This window comes from Arctopsyche grandis, chromosome 3 (assembly GCF_051622035.1).
Source record: "Arctopsyche grandis isolate Sample6627 chromosome 3, ASM5162203v2, whole genome shotgun sequence".
Taxonomy (NCBI): domain Eukaryota; kingdom Metazoa; phylum Arthropoda; class Insecta; order Trichoptera; family Hydropsychidae; genus Arctopsyche; species Arctopsyche grandis.
Window position 1 is genome coordinate 21,949,524 of NC_135357.1, and position 18,315 is coordinate 21,967,838.

At 35.1% G+C, this 18,315-nt stretch overlaps 3 protein-coding genes across 3 annotated transcripts in view; 1 reads left to right on the forward strand and 2 right to left on the reverse strand.

The window, feature by feature from the left end:
* LRP1 (LDL receptor protein 1) overlaps nucleotides 1–8,850 on the reverse strand; it is a 53,744-nt gene extending 44,894 nt beyond the window's left edge. The window contains exon 1 of the mRNA XM_077427425.1: nucleotides 8,431–8,850. Coding sequence (XP_077283551.1) covers nucleotides 8,431–8,611 — 181 coding nt within the window. The 5' untranslated portion in view covers nucleotides 8,612–8,850. The remainder of the gene's footprint in view (nucleotides 1–8,430) is intronic.
* A 4,092-nt stretch (nucleotides 8,851–12,942) lies between these two features.
* On the forward strand, nucleotides 12,943–15,946 carry Rae1 (ribonucleic acid export 1). The gene is made up of 10 exons (XM_077428285.1): nucleotides 12,943–13,098; nucleotides 13,231–13,418; nucleotides 13,508–13,600; nucleotides 13,681–13,758; nucleotides 13,836–13,931; nucleotides 14,024–14,095; nucleotides 14,179–14,335; nucleotides 14,768–14,883; nucleotides 15,004–15,210; nucleotides 15,284–15,946. The coding sequence occupies exons 2-10, from the start codon at nucleotides 13,239–13,241 to the stop codon at nucleotides 15,368–15,370; spliced, it is 1,086 nt and encodes a 361-aa protein (XP_077284411.1). The 5' UTR covers nucleotides 12,943–13,098; nucleotides 13,231–13,238; the 3' UTR covers nucleotides 15,371–15,946.
* A 65-nt stretch (nucleotides 15,947–16,011) lies between these two features.
* Nucleotides 16,012–18,101, reverse strand: ND-B12 (NADH dehydrogenase [ubiquinone] 1 beta subcomplex subunit 3). Its single transcript, XM_077426807.1, has 3 exons — nucleotides 16,800–18,101; nucleotides 16,452–16,584; nucleotides 16,012–16,381 (listed from the first exon to the last, which is right to left on the reverse strand). The coding sequence occupies exons 2-3, from the start codon at nucleotides 16,577–16,579 to the stop codon at nucleotides 16,219–16,221; spliced, it is 291 nt and encodes a 96-aa protein (XP_077282933.1). The 5' UTR covers nucleotides 16,580–16,584; nucleotides 16,800–18,101; the 3' UTR covers nucleotides 16,012–16,218.
* Nucleotides 18,102–18,315: the final 214 nt, after the last annotated feature.

Consider the following 18,315-nt stretch of genomic DNA (forward strand, 5'->3'; position numbering starts at 1 on the left):
TAGTGAACCATTTATTGTGGGCAAATGAAACTTGTCCGCCGGTCTCGGTTTATAATTCCCTAGAACTGATATATCGGCTTTCATAGAATCATTAAAAATGCATTGAGCCGATATATCGGCAATTCAAAATGAATTATTTATTTTCATATTTTAAACCTAATTTGACGTTTAAATGAGTGTTTTATGTTAAATTATAAAGCGGCTCGACAGCTATTAACGAAGTCGTACAAAATTTTATATTTCTAACATTATTATGAGTTTTTGCACAACACTTTTGATTTATCGGGATCGAGACTTTAGTGACTTGCACGAGATCGCTTTTTACGGAATAATCACCGAACCTGTGGGTATGTATGTGGCGGATGCGTCGACAAGAATAGAGATTTAAAAAAAAAACAAATTTTATACGATATGCATAGGGATGTGGCGTAACGATCAATCGCGTCGAGCAGACGCGGGGAAGTGTGTAGCGGGGACCTGAGAGTCTGACATGTGCTCCTGATATTGAACGCCGAGCGACAAGTGACGTCAGCGTCACATGCGCTGTGTGGGAGTGAACACACATACACACATCCACGAAAACACACACACTCATTCATTTACTCTCAAACACGCAACCGCACTGCTTCGGGCGAAATCACATAGGGAAGAACGGCACGTCGTGTGCTTGGCTCCCCGCTGTGGGGGTTCTCCTACATATCTTCAAATATAGGATACACCGTTATCGATCACTGTCAAGCAAGGATAAATATAAGGATAAAATTTTACTGAAAACACCCCAGAGGGTGATTTTGGGACAGTGTGTGCTGGGCGTGCCATGAATATGTGCAAGGAATGCCACATTTTTTTCGCATGTTTAAAAGTATCTAAAAAAAACCATATGCCGCGTTCCTTCCTGTGTGATTTCACCCTTATACACACGTATCTTTTTGTGCACGAAGTTTTAGACACGGAGTTGGCCCAACGTCAAGAGCTGGTATTAGAAAACAAATCATTAAAAAACTTACGAAATTCAACTATAATAGTATTTTTAAAATAAAACGTCTTTATGTATCCGTTAACTTTTTCCTGTTTTTTTAGATTACAAAATAAATATTAAGACGAGAAACCGGAATGATTAACTCACTTTGCACTATTTCTAAATCAAATATTTCGATATGTATACAAAAATCGATTTGTATCACATTTTGCAGTATTACATGTTTTCATCCAAACACGATGACGTCGAGGGACGCATTCGAAATAAGGAACTCAACTAGTCATGTTTCATCATCAAGTTTGATTTTGATCTCTGCACTGGTTTGAGCTTCGATCGCAATTTTCACGATTGTTCTTGTCTTGGAGATGGTTCGCCGATTTTTTCACCTCGTCCCCATCAGGAGCAGGTCCAGTTTTTCTTCTGGGCGGTCAGCGAAGGTCGCTCGAAGCTTACGGCCCGTTCAACGACCGATAAAGTGTACGTTTGTTGCTATACGACCGACATGAGAACACATTAATGATATTCTAAGGGCCCTTTAAATATCAACAGACAATTATCAAAACAAGCGAGAAAAGCCATAGCCATGTACTTACGTATGTGTGATATGTAGATATAAAAGTATCCTATGGTTATGTTCGGATGAAACACTTTATAGCATTGTTAGCAAGTTTCGGCATTATTACAAAGCTAGAAACAGTATTATCGAGTATTCGACATGGTGACCGGAAAAATGCACTCGAGATAGTTGCACTCTCGAGACATCCAAACTTTCAAAGATGTTTAAGGAGAACTAACGCAATAGAATTCCATAAAAAAGCGACAAAGGGTATTTGGATGTTATCCGAGGGTGCTGACCTTTTTTTGTGGAATTCTATTGCGTAAGTTCTTTTTGAGCGCCTTTGAAAATTATGACTTCTCGAAACTGCGCTACTATTCAGTGCAATTTAGTGCATCTTTCCGGGAACCGACCTACATATGTATTAAATTGACGAACTAATTGCGATATCAGTCAAAAATTCGCATTCGATATATTAGGTTTATTTAAGAATTTAATATTGTGATTAGAGAGAAGATGACTTATTTGCAACATTATATATATAATACCGCTATACTGTCTGTCTGTGTGTGTGTATCTGAGATAACGCTTGCCGTGCTATAATAGTCGATTAGATTCGACATACATATATACGTCACAGCTAAACCACTGAAAACAAAATGCACGAATATAATATCGAAAGAAAAAAACTTCTATAAATTTAATTTTTGCTACCAATGTTTCGGCGTTAACTCTCTGGTCATTTAGCGCCACCTATTGAACATTTATTTAATTCATTAATTAATCATTTTTTCTAATGTTTATATGTAAGTACATATGTAGGTAGTTTTTACAATTTTTTTCATATTAAACAATTAAATATAAATATATTATTGAAGGTATTTGAAAAAAATTCGACCGCGTGCGGATCGAACACAGGACATTTCTTTTAATTTTATTTTATTTAATAACTTAATATGCCAACACCCATGCGTCCCAAGTCCTATAGACGCATTTCGTAGCCTTAAAAAAGCGGCCTTTTGTATTAACCTATACATCAGTGAAATATAATAATAAGGTAGCATCGAAACGAAGAATCGGCTACTAGTGTCTGTCAAAAAATAATTATTAGGTCAACCGGTGGCGATCTAGTCCTGTGTGCCAGTGCCACGTATCAAATGTTTTTCTGCAGAGTGATTTGAAACATTTCAGTGACTACACGAATTACGGTAATGGGATTAAGTCACATTACGATCACCCAAAAGACAATTTTTGCCACGAAAACTTTTTTTTTTAAACTAAAGAAAACTATAGTTTTTGTTAGTATGATGGACTTTTCGGCTGCCCGATGTTCTGTTATGGAGAATTTAGTGACTTTTGGGCGAGTGCTTCGTGACTAATAATCACCGAACCACGAATTACATATGTACATATATCTCGGATAACGTACTTTCATCGGTATATTTTATAGACAAAAATACTATTTGTGTACGTAGGACACTCTAACAACGATACCTTCCGTAGATAACGTGATAGGTTTGTCAAAATATGTTTATGCATGTACTTATGGACCACAAGTAATGTGACGCGTCGTCTGCGGTTTTTGCTATAATTTGATACATCTTATGTAATTCAATAAATTTTCAATCTGTTCATCGATCAAATTAATTTTCAGTTTTATATTGGCACTCTTGAGCAGGAGAATGTTTAACAAACGATATACCGGGCATAATATGTATTTACATGCATGCATACATGTAGTGCAGGAAGCGTTATGTGTCGTCGCGTCGAACTTGATATTATGAGTGTGCATTCGATTGAGTTAAACTTGTTGAACAGTTGAAACCAGCTGGATTGGATCAGATGAGGATGTGATGAATGAGGCGCGCATACACATACAGAAGAGACGTGTGAAGAAATTTTAGCATAATTCATATGACTTGTACGACACGCCTGACCCCCCAGTATCAACTATATTGGTACTATCTACAATGTCAAGTACGACCGATTTATATTACTTTGACACATTCTCGGAATCGAAAAGCGACGATGAACTACAATTAATCCGACTGTTCACTTGTATTGAGCAATTTAGTTTCTATTGTTAACAGTACTTAAGTTTAAATTATGTGTGGAAAAAAAATTGTTATTTTAAATATTAGAAAATAAAACAAAAATGGTGTATTAAACAATTATGACCATTGCTTGGCGATGAAAAGATCGCGAAACACATTTGTTTGTGGATTGTTGTTACATGACAAAACAAATGAAGTTTTATTTGAATGGGTTTAAAAAATAAAATTTGAATTCGTGATATATCCTTTTTCATAGTTCTTATTTTATATCTACACATGTATGCGTGTAGGTACAGTATATCCGCGAAGTATCGATAGGTCAAGATTTTTTTTCATGAAAAATTTCGACCTCGAGATTTCAACTGATGTACGTTTTTGTGTACGTAACGTTTTTGTCCGTAGGTAACGTTTTTGTATATGTATACTCATATCACATTACGATTAATTTTTATTTTCAAAAATTATCTCCAATTTCCCCGCATCTCATTTTATAGAGTTTTGTCTCTAAAATTGTTTTAGGTATCCGTCTGATACTTTGCATATAAAACGCGGCAACATAAAAACAAGAAAAAACAATTACATCGTTCCGATAATAATTTCAATAACAGATATTAAGTTTCAGTTCGATAAATCCCCAAAATACACAGACACACATTTTATCTAGATCATGAAAACGTGATCAGTGATCGAATCATTCAAAATCTCGAGTTCGAATTTTCGCATGATTACAAAACTTCGTATATTGTTACTACGTACATATGTACATAGATAGAGTAAAAAATTAAATAATTGACACCTCAGATTCCAAAACCTTTGCTTGAATAGGATTTAAGATTTAGGATTTACCTTGTAAAGGATTTAATAATAGGACTTAAGTTAGAGTTTATAAATAATGCAATGTTAAAGTATTAAATGCTACAGTCCAAGTGTTCACTCCAGTTTGTTTATGAACGTACTAGTGTGTTCATAAACGAACTAGTTTGTATATGCACGAACTAATTTGTTTATACAAGAACTAGTTTGTTCATACACAAACTATTGGTTTTAGTAAAAGTGCCAACAGTCCAAAACAATCATCAAATAGACTCACCAGTTATCGCATGAAACTTTAAGTAGTCAAAACCTCGTGGAAAACACATTAAAACGTTGCTGTAATTTATTTTTCCACCAATTTTCCAAATATTGCAATCCAGGGTAAGCATGCATACATAAATGGCGGATGGGAAAACGATTGATAACACTTTAACTTGTGCCTATAATTGGTGCGCTGTAGAAAGAGACTTAGGAAAAACTTACATACCATCTCTTTCACCGCCTCTCGACCAATAGAATTTCGTTCAGACAGTAGAACATTTGTACGCGCGAAATGCTATTGGTTGAAATGGGGTGAAAAGGACAGCATATGCGTTTTATCTAATGTCATCCTACATCGGATGAACAATAATAGCTTGAGCATGAACAAAATATTTCGTTTGTCAATTTATTATTTTGTGTACACTATAACTGCCCAGATTGGTTCATGTATGAACAAACTAGTATGTTCATAAAAAAACGAAATGCGCACTTGGACTGTAACATATACAAAGTATTATACAAATGCGTATACTGTAAAAATAGAATTACTCATACAGTTCAAACAACCAAAGTATTATCTTCTGAAGCTTAAGATCGACCAGTCGAAAACAGGATGAAACAAAAAGTCTTGATAACCTTTTGAATCGAAAAGTGCACGTCTTTAATAAGTCACAAACACAGAGTTATGAAGAGGTAAAAGGAGAAAAACTGGTTTCCTTAACCACCCATCAACCATGGTTGCTACTTTTGATTGCACATTATCTAGGCACTGGTAAGTATGTATGTATGTATGTACATACATACATATACATACAATGGTTGAACGCTTTTCAACTACAAATTACCCGACCTTGACTCAGTCAAATAATATAGCAAGTTCCATGTCAATATTGTCAATATGACAATTATATTGACAGAATGCGATGATTAACACGATTTGCTCGAAAGTCCAAGAATTAATACTATAAATACACAAGTATAATCGAAATAGAATTATTGGATATGCAACGTTGCAAGTGTACTTATTGCAATGAACAACAAATTTTCATAAAATAATAACCTGAAATCAGTTAAAATATAATAAAAAGAATAAAGTAGCAACTTCGAAGACGAAAATAATGAGTTAATGACAAGTCAGTGCAACTCACATGATAAACTCTTAATGATTTATTCTAAAAAAAGTTGTTTTTCTTCACGTTCGATAATGACAATGACCAAGGGCGTAGCTATTTCCAAACATTAAGCAATTTTGAACTGATAGGCACGAAAAGCACTAAATATACATTTATATAATAATGAATACCACAATTTCGATTTACCGGAATCTAGTTAACCTTGAAGTAGATAAATTCAAAGAATTTTCTTAATAATTTGCAATACAGATTCAGTTTATATTATACCGTTATTTATGCGATAGTTTCACATAAATAATTTTAGAGACTTGAGACAATTTTACAATGATAAACACTGAATGTCGAGAAATGTCCTGCTTGAATATGAAAAGGACCCCATTTACGATAAGACGTCGCGAATACAATTATTGCGACACAAATATGATATGTACATACATATGTGAGATATCAACTGGTAGTGTCGTATTGTATAAATTACGTGAATCTGATACATTTGTCGCCACTTACATATATCAATACCCCGTGATTTAGGCCCGTAACAAACCTATTACATAATAGTTCACAATTTCTATGATAAGTTCTGAATTCACTAAAACTCAAATGTTAGTCGTAGAAATTACTAACAAACTATGTAGTAGAGTATGACAGAATCACTAACAACTATTCCAATACACTTGTGAAAAGTCTCTGTTATGAAGAGATGTCTACACCTTTCTGGCTGACTTGTGAATATATTTGAGTTTTTTTTTTCATATTATGATGTACACTAACATTAAAATAAGAAAATACTATAAATACCAACAAAAAAAATTCGCATGTGAAAAAATTGGTTTCACCATTGTCAATTTCTATTGTCAACTTTTTTTTTTCTCTCTAGCTTTGTAGGACAATAGAAATTGACAATAGTCAACCCCTCTTTCCTTGGAAATATAAAACGAGCGTCTATCCTTAGTTATAATGGACCTAAGATGTACTGTGAACACAATTTATAAGCCATAAAAAGCATTTGAAAATCAAAGTCAAATTAAAACTCGGCTTCTTGATGAGATTTTTAATAGGCTTTTTTTCCAAAAATGTATGAAATTTTTTTGGATCTTTTAGTGAGTAATTCAATACTCACCAATACCCAATGTATGCAGACACAGTATTTCTATTGCTTTTTACAAGCTTTTTATTAGTTTCACAAGATGTTCGTTTACGCTTCAAAAGTCGATTTTGAACCACTTGGAAGTGGTTCCTCTTAGCTGTCATTAAAGTACATAGGCAAATGTTTTCGACGTGACGCTTGAGGAATTTAATCACCATCGACGTGATGACAGCTGGCTATCGAATGAGCCTTTCTGCGCAACTCACAGGCTAAAAAGTTGAAAAGTCATACTAGGACCGGCGGACAAGATGCAACAACGGCTAAAAAAATCGTTCACTATTGTCAACCATTTTTTTTTGCTTTGATGCTTTCTCGGACAATGGAGAGGTCTATTGTTATTTTTTTGGCGGCAATTCATAACATTCATTCTCATGTTTATGTGAAATTGAGGAGAGACCCGATATTTGACAAACCCATTACGCCAAATACGTGAATTCTACTACATAGTTTCATGTATGTATAGTTCGATGAAAATTAATATGTACGTACTCGAGAGATATTCGTAAAATTAATCGAATGGGTAAAAATTTAACATTTTTAAACCTTTAAAATCAGAATCTTAGTCGGGTTGTAAAAAAACGCCGAAATTGTATATTCTTTAACGACGATACAGCCTCGTTGTAAACGTTGATAATATACATACATAGATAGATACAGTACAAATTAAATTTATCGTACTGATAACAAAAAAGGAAATGGGTGTGTATCATATTTCTATAGTTGGTTAATTAAATTAATTAAATGCAAGATTGCACAATTATCAAATCGTCAGAACGTATCTACACTTGTAGTTAATTAACATACAATAAATCGGATTACTTGAATAAAAATAGAAACGAATTGTTAAATTTAGTTATCATATATCAAATACCTATGTATGTGAATATTTTAAACAAATAACATCGGATTCGACCACAAATGAATATTTACTTTCTGATTTCTTTTGAACAATCGTGTACTCGTGAGAAATTCGTTACATATTGTCAGGATATTTATGTATGTATGTATGTACATGAATTTAACGCATTTAATTTATTTATACATAAGTAATTAATTAATTAACAAATTTTCAATTTCGCATGTGGTACAACGGCGAGCTCTCCACGTATCCCAATGATACTGATAGATCCGATTTTCAGAAATGTAATTTATAATCATTTTTCTACGCCAATTCAAATACACCGGTTTTGAGCATGTTATCGAAAAATCCCACACCTATTCCGATAAAAATGGATACAAATAGAACGAACATAGGAGTGAGCTCTGTTCGCCGTAACACAAAAAGAACAACAAACGTACACATTAATGAGTGTGTGTATCAAAGGATCGAGCTTTCATCTCGCTGGGATCGAAGTGACGCTTACAAGTTTGTTTACGTTCGAAGATGAACGCCGGCCGGTAACTAGGAGACTCTCGTTTGTGCGGGAAATGGGAATGACAGAGAATGACAGAGAAAGACAGAGACAAAGCAGAGGGGAGCGTCTCACCGGGCAAGATGGGGATCTCGACTTCCACTTGGACGCTGGGAATCGTCGTCGTCACCACATCTGAAGGGGTACTCTTGGCCGTGCTCGAACTCTCGTTCGCCGCGCACCAGCTCGTGCACAACAGCGAGGCGTGAACGACGAGGACGAGTACGAGACAAGGCGAGCCTCGACGAGCGCGCATCCTGACTCTCGTCGACTCCTGACTCTTGACAGAAGATCGCTTCGCTGATCGCTTCACTTCACGGCTGCATCCCGAGTGCGACGAGCAACACGACCCGCTCGCGCCAAAGGACCAGACCCACTGACTACTGATGGTCCGTGGATGATCGAATCGAGTGACTGTTGGATGGTGAATGCTCGCGCTACACAAATCGTCGAGAGTCGATCGAGAGACGACGTACCCCGCCGACGGCGAATAGGCGTGTGAGCGCACGAGCGACGTACATACATACATATAAATATAGGCGAATGCCTACTCGTTCTATATTATATCTATAGCCGCAGCATCTTGACTTCGTCCCGCATCCCGCTCCCGCTCCCGCTCGACCTTTCGATCTGCTGTGATACGGCCATTGCCCAGTGGCGGAACTTTAAATTTTCAGAATTGTTTGTGTGAATGTTCATTGATAATAGTCCATTGTTGTTTCATATAGAAAAGCGACAACATCTACAAGTTAATATTACCTGTTATTTTCATCAAACAATTTGCAGGCTGAAAATATGATTTTCGTCCTGAAAATGTGGTTGGCCAATACAGTCGACGTGGCTCGAGTTTATATGAACCTGCCAATACGGTTCGGTGATTACTGGTCATAAAATACTCGTCACAAAGTCACCAAAATCTCTATAACGGAACATCTGGCAGCCAAAGAGTCCATCATACTAACGATAACTATCGTACTAACGAGAACTTGAGTGCCAAATATTGTGTAAAAAATGCAAAAATTGTCTTTGTGACCACCGCAATGTGACGAATAGTCTGTGGCGTAGCGTGAATTCCCGGTGCCCCCCCGCAAAATATTTTACGGCGCCCCCCCCCCCCCCCCTCCCCATATATTAATATTAGCAAAATAACTTTCCAAATTAATATTTATACTTTTTGACGTATCGATATGTGTACCTATATATCAAAGTGCATTAATAGTTTAATCTGGACGACCAACAAGCAGTGCACAATCTGTTTAATGTAACTGATGGTGAATTTTCCTTAAAAACTTCTCACCTGTTAATGGTGACAGCGAAAAATTTATAAATTTTATTGGTTTTAATCATATAATTTTGTTTTATTGTTTACACATTGAAAAAATATATACAAGAATAAGAGAATTCTCAGCTAATAGGTTGAAGTGGCACTGACGTTCAAAAGATGGAAAAAGACGGTAGTCTTCTAGCCCTATTGGCATAGATCAATTACACAATTAGGATAAATTCAAAATACGTTAATGTATGTACATACACATATAGTACAAATAGGTTGAAAAATAAGAGAAGTTTTTAAAAAAATTACGGAACAAATTAAAAAATCCGTGAAAAAGGCGCGCTTCGTGGCGCCCCCCAGGTCTCGGCGCCCCCCCGCATTGCGGGGTCTGCAGACGCGGTAGTTACGCCACTGCGAATAGTCCAATTACCGCCAATACATATGTTTATAATCGGTCTCCGTGACGAGCCGATTATAAACATATGTAATCGAAAATCGAAAGATCTTAAGTCGAAAGATCAAAAAAAAAAGGGTGCATGGTAAACGGTACATACTCACTTAATTCGCGCGGGCAGGATACAACAGGAACAAGAGGAACAGGCTTTTCCTCCCGTATTAATGTGCGCGCGCAGAATTTTCCGATATTTGTGTTTTCTATAATTTAACATTCTGGCTCGTCACGTAGACCCGTTTATAATAGCACTTTCTGAATGCCAATTGTATAATTTATAAACAATTAAATAGTACCCATTATCGAATAGTTTTAGCTAGATTTGCTAATATAAAATAATATACAAATACAACTATGTATGCACATATGTGCATATATGAACTACATATGTATATAGTCCATAATTGAGTAATGAAATTCGTATTATTTTTTACAGCTAAATGAAAACCTTTACACTTTTTTTGTTTTTTTTTTCTTTATTATATCGGTTCGGTGATTTAAACACCGGACCCACAGCGCCCCGTCCATTGTTCAATTGTTGTAAATGCTTTGTTCAAGGTTCGCCGAACCTTTTTTTTGCATTCTAGCTTTGTAAATAGAACCAAACCGTCCCGATTCCTGAAAAAAGCACGGTCTGTATCCGTAGTCTAGTGATTACATCCCAAATATAAATCGCTACCAGAATAGCCGCCGCTACGAAAATTGCTCGCGCGGGTCTCCTGTCGCACGAAAATTCGTCACACATGAAAATTTCCGTACAGATAACTGACAATAACTGACCAAATATTGCTCAAAGCTGCCCAAATCTCGTATAAAAAAGCATTCTCTGAACCTTATTAAATAACACTATTGGAAAATACGCATTTGTAGCAATTAAATTGGAGGTGTAAAATTTCGTAGGATTGGAGTAAATAAAATATAGAACTGAACTTTTTGCTGCAGTTTTTTTATAAACTTAAAGCTTTTTTTTATAGACTTAAAGCACTAAGAAAAATCCAAAGTGATATTCTGTTGGAGAAATGGCTGATGATTCCTTATGATGAATATAATTTAAGATGCCATCATTCATAACACCAGTGGCGGCTCGTGAGAATTCATAGAGGGGGGCTGCAGACATTAATCGGGATGTAATAGCTCGTTGACCATACCGGTGATCAAATGCAGACAAAAATAGCATGCACATGTACTATACTGGGAGGTCTGCAGCCCTGCAGCCCACGTGGACGGCAAAAATAGCATGCATTTGTACTATACTGGGAAGGCTGTAGCCCCGCAGCCCATATAGACGAGCCGCCACTACATAGCACTAATAGCACTATTCAACTTTTGGAAAATCAATCCTAATATTGTACCGTGATAAGCCTTATATTATCAAATTCGGTTTTTGACTTCTCTGATTGTTTTAAGGATTCCGTAATATTTTATCCCCGCCGTCTTAAGGTCTGTTCATACTTAACAGCACTGCACGGCTTCAGCACTGCACGACTCCGTTTCAAATATGTCATTTTATTACATTTCTATTCATATCTACCTACACGTCGCGGTCACGTCACCTTCACAGCACTTTGGCCAAGTGCAAGGCAAAATCGGCTTACTTATACATTACAGGCCATGACGATACGGCGCAATATTGCTTACGTCGTATTGTCGAGTACTTACAATATGAATGCATACACGTGCATTCGTAGCTACGCGTCAGAATACAAGTCAGCAAAAATGTTTCGGCGTTTATCGAATGAAAAATTATGTATATTCGCGTTGTTGTTGGAAGAAGAAGCTCAAGAAGGCAATAAAAAAGCACAGAGGCATTTTGATGTGCATCCCATGTTAAAAAATAGAAAAACCGAAGGAGAGTTTTGGACACTGTAGAAGGAGCTTGTGGATGATGGACAATTTTTTTTTAAATATTTCCGTAAAAAATTTAATTTTTTTTTTAAATATTTGCGCCAAAACCATTTCGAAAGATTGAACAGCTGTCAACTGTCACTATCGATAATTGGTCCAAAACAGCAAATAGGCAGACTCATGGCACGTAATTCGCGTGTATATTTCCACGATGGCCAAAAAAACGGATACGATACGTTGACGGATGTTGCTGTAAGGTATGAACAGGAAATGTCGGGTACTGCTGTAAGCCTGCCGTGGCGTAAACGTGACGGTTGGTATGAATATACCCATACAAAATGTACCAAAGAACACTTTTCGTACGGCCGGATACCTGCTGAAGTCGGTACGTGCTGACTAGGTATGAACAGACCTTTAGTTGTTCTACTTTGTACAAAACGTGAAGCTAAAAATTAATTATTTATGTCGTCATCGTGAATATCTCCGTGATCGATCTGGTGTACCTCTAAAAATATTGTTATAAAAAAATTGTCTGCGGCGTCATTTATCCGATTTAACAAAAATGATATTAACATTTTTTACTTTATCAAAACATTAAGTATCAATAAATGAAATATTGTAATTATGAGAAAATTCAACCTTGACATTTTGACCAATCTGTATGTACAGCATATTTCTAACTATGATGCGGTTTCTTGAAAGTATACGTGCGCGTACGTACGCTCAATTTTCGTACGTACGCTCAGTATCTGTAGCGTAAATACGCTTACTGTCTGTACGTATAATGTTATATGTGTGTACGCTCAGTACTGTAGCGGTGCGTACGCACACTACCTACAAACCGTCTTCAAGTTTGAAAAATATTGTAAATATATCATTCTAAGGATATTTGAGTTGTTTGTATGGTTTTTGACGTATAAAAACAATACATATAATTTTAATATCAATAAACTTAATTTTATGAGAATTATGACTGGGTGTTGATAACTTAAGTTTTATACATTATTTTATTTTTTTTGTGTTGGCAGTGCTCAACTGCACGCACTGGCAATACCGTAAATAACCTAAATCTAACCTAAGTTCACGGTGAAGCGTCAAGTAAACGGCTTTGTTGTAAATCGCGGGAATTTTAGTTATTTACCCGTTATAATTGAAACTGTATTATAAATTTGATGTAAGTGTATTCATATAAACGTATCTCATAAGTTTTTTTTTTAATTTTCTGCTAATGTCAAGAAATTCACTCATCTTGTAATGACTCAATTGCCCAAGTTGATAAAAGTTGTTTTTTTTTCATCCATATTAGATTGAACAATGTTTTCCCAGAACACTTTGGGGAACAGTGCATTTGCCTCGACTGCACAAAAAGGCACAACTAATCCAAACAAAGATTATGAAGTAACGGCACCTCCAGAGGATTCCATATCAGCGTTGGCGTTTTCCCCGCCTTCTATTCCACAAAATTTTCTTATTGCAGGAAGTTGGGATAGTCAAGTTAATACTTCAAAATAAATAATGATCATACGAATTTCCTATACAAACCAATAATCTTTTTATATTAATTGTGATAAAATCGTTTAAAGGTACGCTGTTGGGATGTAGAAATGTCAGGCAAAACAAATCCAAAATCAATGCAAACTATGGGAGGTCCAGTCCTTGACGTTTGTTGGCACGATGTAGTTATATTATTTTAGTAATTTTTGTTTCTACAAGATAATGAAAATGTGTTTTATTGTTCAATTAATTTCAATTTCAGGATGGAACTAAAGTGTTTATCGCCTCTGTGGACAAACAAGTAAAATGCTGGGATTTAGCGTCCAATCAAACTATACAAGTAAATATTTTCATCGATTTGTATCGAGTACAAATAAGGTTATCAAATTCATTAAAATTTTATATTTAAAAAATCAGGTAGCGGCACATGATGGTCCAGTAAAAACATGCCACTGGGTTAAAGCCTCAAATTATACGTGTTTGATGACTGGTTCGTGGGATAAAACTCTTAAGGTTTGTTTTTAACATTTTGTAAAAGCTTTCTATACATTTAAAAAAAATATATATATATTATATTATATATATTCGTTTTAATATGTTTTCAGTTTTGGGACACACGAACTCCACATCCTATGATGACAATTAATTTAAATGAAAGAGTATATTGTGCTGATGTGGTATTGTTTAATTAAAATTTTACGATTGTATATATTAATCTAACTTAAATTCGTATATGCTTACAACTGAAATTTTGTTGTAGGATTATCCTATGGCGGTGGTAAGTACAGCAGGCCGTGGCATTACAATATACATGTTAGAAGGTAAACCACAGGAATTTCGAAAAGTAGATTCACCATTGAAGTTTCAACACAGAGTTGTAGCTATTTTCAAAGACAAAACAACTAAACAACCAACAGGTATGTAATTAAAAATTCCGATTTCATTTTGGCCAAGCATATGCTGTGAGAGTATGATATTGTTGTGTAGTGTTGAATTCAGGATCCCAATGAAAGGCCAAAGTAGCTTCACAGCATTTATTGAATGATTCAGGAGGTCCACACGCAGCCAGCGCTCGCTCCTTAATAATCTGATATAGCCTAAGTACCTCCTTATAAAGGACAATTTGCTCACCACAGCTTCCCCGATCTGTTTATGTATATATTGTCTAGGCATGTACACTTTTAAGTGAGTCTCACACTCTCACTCTCAAGTTCTGAGAATTCTACCGGCCACTTACTGAGTCCCGTTAGGCCAATTCGGTGGTCTCCATTGTTAATCCCTGAATGCACTTAGACAGCGGATACTCTCTCTCGTGTTTCCACGTTTACAATATGTTATATTTATTGCAGGTTATGCGCTCGGCAGTGTTGAAGGAAGAGTTGCCATTCAATATGTAACAGCCGGGCCCAAAGATAATTTTACATTCAAATGCCATAGGTCTAACGGTGCCCAAAATGGATTTCAAGTATGTTATCACTATGATTTTTATGTTTTTAAGTATGTACATATGTTACCGTCTGACATTATGTCCATGTCAATAATTGTGTTTTCATAGTGAATAGTAATTTAAAACATTTTTTTGTAGGAAATATATGCAGTTAATGATATAGCATTTCATCCAGAGCATGGAACATTAGCGACAGTTGGATCAGATGGTACATTCTCGTTTTGGGATAAAGACGCACGTACAAAATTAAAACCATCTGAACAAATGGACCAGAGCATCACAAAGTGTGCTATCAATAGTAATGGACAAATCTTTGCATATGCTGTTAGCTATGATTGGTCAAAGGTAAATTCGAAAATGTATCTATGAATTATTTATCTTTTATGTATCATCCTTAATTTTCTCTATTATTTTTTAGGGTCACGAGTATTATAATACATCAAAGAAGAACTATATATTTTTAAGGCCGTGCTATGATGAATTGAAACCTAGAGTCTCGTCATAATTTGTCTTGTTTTATAATTACATAGGTCCATTTAATGGGGTTTGAAGAGCGCTGCCCAGAATTGTGTGAAATAAACTTATTTTAAATGCATGCAAACATAAGTACAGATTTTGCATTCATTTACATTACTTTTTACACATGTTACGTTTTTCTTCATTCCAAAGATGTTATGTATAATGCTGAGATTTCAATGTTAAATGCAATTTTTTTTGAACCATCAAATTTAACTAAACAACATCTCTTTATATCCAAACTAAATACATTACAAATTTGAATCTTCCAGTTCTGTCCAGATGGTTTGTAGTTTGGATTGTGTTTAATTTTTTCAAAGTGAATTCAATAGTTTTTTTTATATTAGAAACTCTAACCTGACTTTATTAGCCTGACGACCATAGTGTAAATCAAGAATAACTGTGAATTAACTTATTAAGACACCTTACATGAATATATAAGGTGTCTAAATAAGAGTGTCTGAATATGTATCCACATAAAATGTAATATAACCGATTTTTTGTTTTTTTTTCTAATCTTTTGTAAGCAATTTCATAATAAATAAGTTTATTTTTTTAAACATTTAATATTATTAAATTATTACTAAGTATATTCAGGTATCTAAATTAAAATAATTTAGAAAATAAAATGAAAGTAAAATAATTTAACAACGTATTTAATAATTTCAATGATACATCAATGAACATAAATGAAAGTATGTTTTTAAGTGTCAAAACATGATTATACATCATAATTTCTACTTTTCGAATTATATGCACCCCTATTAAAGAAACTGTTGCGTAATTTCATTTTAACTTACAGTAGGTATTCTAAATTTTTACTAATCAGACATGAAATTAATGGTGGGCTTCGTGATCATGATCCTTTGATTTTGTAAGTTGTTCATAAAGTAGGGTAATTCCAAATAAAGATAAGCCAACACCGAAACCTCTGAAGATAAAAATTCTTGCGTTTGCCCATGGCCTTGGAAATTCTTTGCTGTATCGCCACACTTCATTCCTTAAAAAATATTTGTCATTATATTACTGGTAATGGATAAATGTTTGTCAAACACATGAAATGTATATACCTCAACCACGGATCAGATAATCCTTTTTTCTCCAATTGTTTTTTAATCTTCATCAATTCAGGAGCATCTTCAACTTTATAGATTGTGTAGTCCGGGACTTTATATGGTGCGTGGCTATGTCCACCCATAATTACTGTAACGATAAAATAATTTATGTAACAACAGATTATTAGCAGTTTCGGGTATTATCGATGTGCACATTTTGACAGTTCTACTTATTGAGCAGTTATATAATTGGATTTGTGGTCAATTTTATTATTTATTCAGAGGAAACTGAAACTACTTTAAGATCAATGATGAATTTAACCAAATATTAAAATATTAATAAACAAATACATAAAATTTTACCCAATTTCTAAAAACACACTTGACAGGCGAGACTGCGAGAAAACGCCAGCTGAACCAACCCTCACAGCAAAATTTACGTCCATATCTTTAATATGAAAAAAAAATAGATTATTATTCCTATAAATTCATCTTTCTGTCGCTTAAACAATAATTAAATATGATGTAGATAGAAAGAGTTATTTATTTTTTAACGATTAAATACACTTAGGTAGGTAGGTACTTAAACGACTGTAATTTATATTTTTTCCTTCATTTACCCGAAGCCAATTGTTAAAACATTCCACTAAGCAAGCCAATATTAATCTCGTGTATTGTCTCGAAACGCCTATTTAGCTTAGTGTAAGGTGGCCACTTTTTTCTAATTGAAAACCAGGATATTTTATCAAAAAAATTTTTTTCTAAATACTTCCATTGTTAAAAACTAACATAAAGAATTAATTTTCTTTAATGCTGTTATAAAATTCTACACATAACTGGTTAAAATGATTCTTATCGATTAGCAAGCATTTTAAAGTTTTAGCATTCAATATTTCGTTTTCACAGATCACTGGACCACATATTGTTTGTCGAAGAAAAAAGTCCTTCGGCAAATGCATATGTTTCTGGTAAACAAAGACCATATTCAACTATTTTGTCAATATTTTTGTTATATTTTATCACCTTTGCTTTGGTACCTTTGGAATATGACGCTTATGAATACGTGAACGCGCATGCGCGAATGTAGTATGAATGCGTCCATATATAATGTACCAAAGAATACTCCCCGTACTTGCAGGTTGCCTGCTGCTCCCGATACGTGCCGACTAGGTATGAACAGACCTTTACGCGTCGAAATGGCTTCTACTTTGGGATGCGCAGGTAGCGTACAGGTGTCCTCCAGAAGCATGTTTTAAGGGAAACCGTGGATTGACCTAGAATGTTTCGTTATTTGTCGTAGGAGTTTTCCTGGTTCAATGCTCCACGTCGAATCGCAGCCAGCTGTACAAGCTGGCGGGAGAAAAGCTGGAGACTCGGTCACGAGATCCTTCCTCTACGTAGACGGATTCTGGCTGTTCCGTAAACAGCGGCTTATGAAGGGGTGGGAGCTCTAGGAACTGTACAGCTACTACTGCTGGGCAGGAGATGTGATCTCGTGACTGCCTCAGGTGAAAGTCTGGAGAGAAGAGAGCGCTTCCGGGGAGTAGGGGTAGCAGGCTGCCAACCTAACCAATGGCTGGCAACTGAAGGGACGATGAGAAAGACGTAGTGTTATGCTGCGTACGGACCAAACCAACGACGATTTTGGGCCAACGTTTTAACTAGCAGGATAAAACCAGTAGCGTACAAAATATCGAAATAAAAATTAGATTTAAAAATTGAAATTAAATATCAAAATTAAAACTATTATTATTATATTAAAATTAAATTCAAATATCAAAATAAAATTATAATCATTATATTAAAATTAAAATTAAATATTGAAAGTTAAAACAGAACATGCCCAATTTAAATAAATTTTTGAGATTGACCTAAAATT